Genomic DNA, 2,324 nt, shown 5'->3' on the forward strand with positions numbered 1-2,324 from the left:
TAAGGATGGACTATGGAGTGGAAGAGAGCACTGGATTATATAGACAAATTGCAGAGGGGTAGTGAAAGTGACAAATGGAGGTGTGAAGTGTATAGCGGGGGTTCCAAAACCAAGGCCGGTGACGAGTAGATGGTGATGTCAGTTGGCTTAGGTGGCCCTGACTTCCGATAAGGTCTCTTTCCTGTGGCCCTTGTTTTTTTATTTTATAAACATTTTCCATATGGGTATTTAAATCAAATCACTCAATCCCCCCCAACCCTCACCTCCCTCAAGTCCTCAACACATGCGCACAATTTCATGGTCTGATTAGCTCAATCTTCATATGGGATTTGGGAAGAGAGAGGACAACATGGAGTCTACCAGCCATTCTTCTTCGGTTTCCAAGGCTGAGAGAAAGATTGTGGAGAAAAACAGAAGAAATCTCATGAAGAACCTCTACTCCAAGCTCAACTCCCTCCTCCCAGATCAATCCTCCAAGGTTCTATTCTATTCTAATCTGTTCTATTGATCTCCTCCTTTTTTTTTTTTCTTTCTCCGCTTTCTTTGTTTATATCAAATGAGGGGCTAGCCCCAATTCTTTCAATAGTAAGATTAATATTTGTATCGTTCCATGTGGTGGCAGGAAGCCCAATCAATCCCTGATCAAGTGGATGAAGCTGTAAGCTACATAAAATCCCTGCAGGGAAACCTGGAGAAACTCAAGGAGAAGAAAGAGAGCTTAATGGGCAGCAGAAAAAGGCCGCATACATGCAGTACTACCAGTGTTGGAGAAACTTCAACACCTAGCTTGAGGTCACCGGTAATGGAGATTCTGGAAATGGGCTCTAATTTACAGGTGACACTGGTGACTGGGCTGGAAGATCAGTCCATATTCTATGACATTATCGGCATACTCCATGAAGAAAGTGCTGAGGTCTTGAGTGCAAGTTTTTCAGTTGTTGGGAATTCAGCTTTCCATGTGCTTATTGCTCAGGTACTTATACACTATCTTGATTAATTTTGTTTTGGTTTTGTTTTTTCCCTTTTCCCTGGCTTTTTCCCAAGAAAATTGGCTTGTTTGGACGGGAATGTGAACTGTTTTTGGGCTTTCCTTTTTGGCCAGGTCGGGGATTCTACTTTCAGTTTTGGAACAAAGTGGATATGTGATAGACTCAACAAGTTTGTCCATGGATCTACAAGTGAAGAAGATCTACAACCAGAGTTGTGGGACTTTGAGTTTCATCCTGAAACTTGGGCATTCTAATTCCCAGTAATGTGGGAAACAGAAAAATTGGGAGTTTCAATCAAAATGTGATCCCTTGATTCAATTTTCCGAAATGTCTTTGATAATGAGGGCATGCAACTAGGTAGCTACCATGTAATTTTATTTGTTCCTTCAATCTTTTTTGTTTTTTTGAGTCTTTTCTTTTACCATGTGATGAGATTCACAATAAGGTGGGTGCAACTGCACCACGTAATCTTGTACCAGTATTCATGATCAATTAATAAAAGTATGTATAGAGCATAAGTTAATTTTAAAATCACCATATATATCAAAATTTGAGTACTTCATTCTACACTCTAAGTCTAGGGTTTTTTATTTTTTTATTTTTTTATTTTTTTTATAATAATATTAAAATTCATAAATATGGATTTAATTCTAAAGATATAAGTAAAATTTGAAAAATATGTTGGACAAAGAGTATATGATTAGTAAAATAGGAAGGCATTGAGGAGAGGTGGAGGGTTTTTGGAAAATTTTAATTATATGGGTTGTAGAACAAAACTTAGAACTTAGGCTAGATGATTAATTATATACGATTACATTTTTTTTTGTTGAAGTTTATACAAGGTCAAATGATATATAAATCTTAGTGATAGATCTTATTTTGATTAATGAAACTACCTAAAGATGGTGAAAAGGTAGATTGAACGAGATATCCCAAAATTATAATCTTTATCCTAATTTCTTAATGTCTTTATAGATATAGAATGAATATCGGATTTATATGGAAAACCCACCTAGAAGCCTATCGTATAAAAAATCACAAATGGATTTTTAACCTTAAATAAGTCATTAAATATTAGAAAAAGTATGTTGATTTATTTGATTGAATGCTCTTATTGTTTTAGTCTTATATTGTTAACACTCATACTCTTCTTCTACTAATGCAATACTCCTTTGTACTTAATTCTTAGTGAATCGCTTTAAAAATCATATTGAAATTACTCGAATCATTGACCTTTAAATCGCTAAAATGATTTTTCCTTTCCTAAGAATGATCTTAAAACATTGAGAGTTGAAACAGTAAGGGTATAAGGGTTACTAATTTGTTTGTAAATTA

General features: G+C 35.2%; 1 protein-coding gene across 1 annotated transcript; it reads left to right on the forward strand.

Moving 5' to 3' along the window:
- The first annotated feature begins 256 nt into the window (after nucleotides 1-256).
- Nucleotides 257-1,526, forward strand: LOC117927016 (transcription factor bHLH162-like). The gene is made up of 3 exons (XM_034846379.1): nucleotides 257-478; nucleotides 623-973; nucleotides 1,103-1,526. Exons 1-3 carry the CDS (start codon nucleotides 323-325, stop codon nucleotides 1,241-1,243), a joined length of 648 nt encoding a protein of 215 aa, XP_034702270.1. The 5' UTR covers nucleotides 257-322; the 3' UTR covers nucleotides 1,244-1,526.
- The last annotated feature ends 798 nt before the right edge of the window (nucleotides 1,527-2,324 follow it).

The sequence above is a fragment of the Vitis riparia genome, chromosome 12, assembly GCF_004353265.1.
Source record: "Vitis riparia cultivar Riparia Gloire de Montpellier isolate 1030 chromosome 12, EGFV_Vit.rip_1.0, whole genome shotgun sequence".
NCBI lineage: Eukaryota > Viridiplantae > Streptophyta > Magnoliopsida > Vitales > Vitaceae > Vitis > Vitis riparia.

What these genes read in the sequence shown, in the direction of transcription:
- LOC117927016 (XM_034846379.1), top strand. Translation starts at nt 323, where the DNA reads ATGGGATTTGGGAAGAGAGAGGACAACATGGAGTCTACCAGCCATTCT. An exon ending in TCCCAGATCAATCCTCCAAG is followed by an intron (nt 479 to 622) that starts GTTCTATTCTAT and finishes ATGTGGTGGCAG; the next exon opens with GAAGCCCAATCAATCCCTGA. An exon ending in TCCATGTGCTTATTGCTCAG is followed by an intron (nt 974 to 1,102) that starts GTACTTATACAC and finishes CTTTTTGGCCAG; the next exon opens with GTCGGGGATTCTACTTTCAG.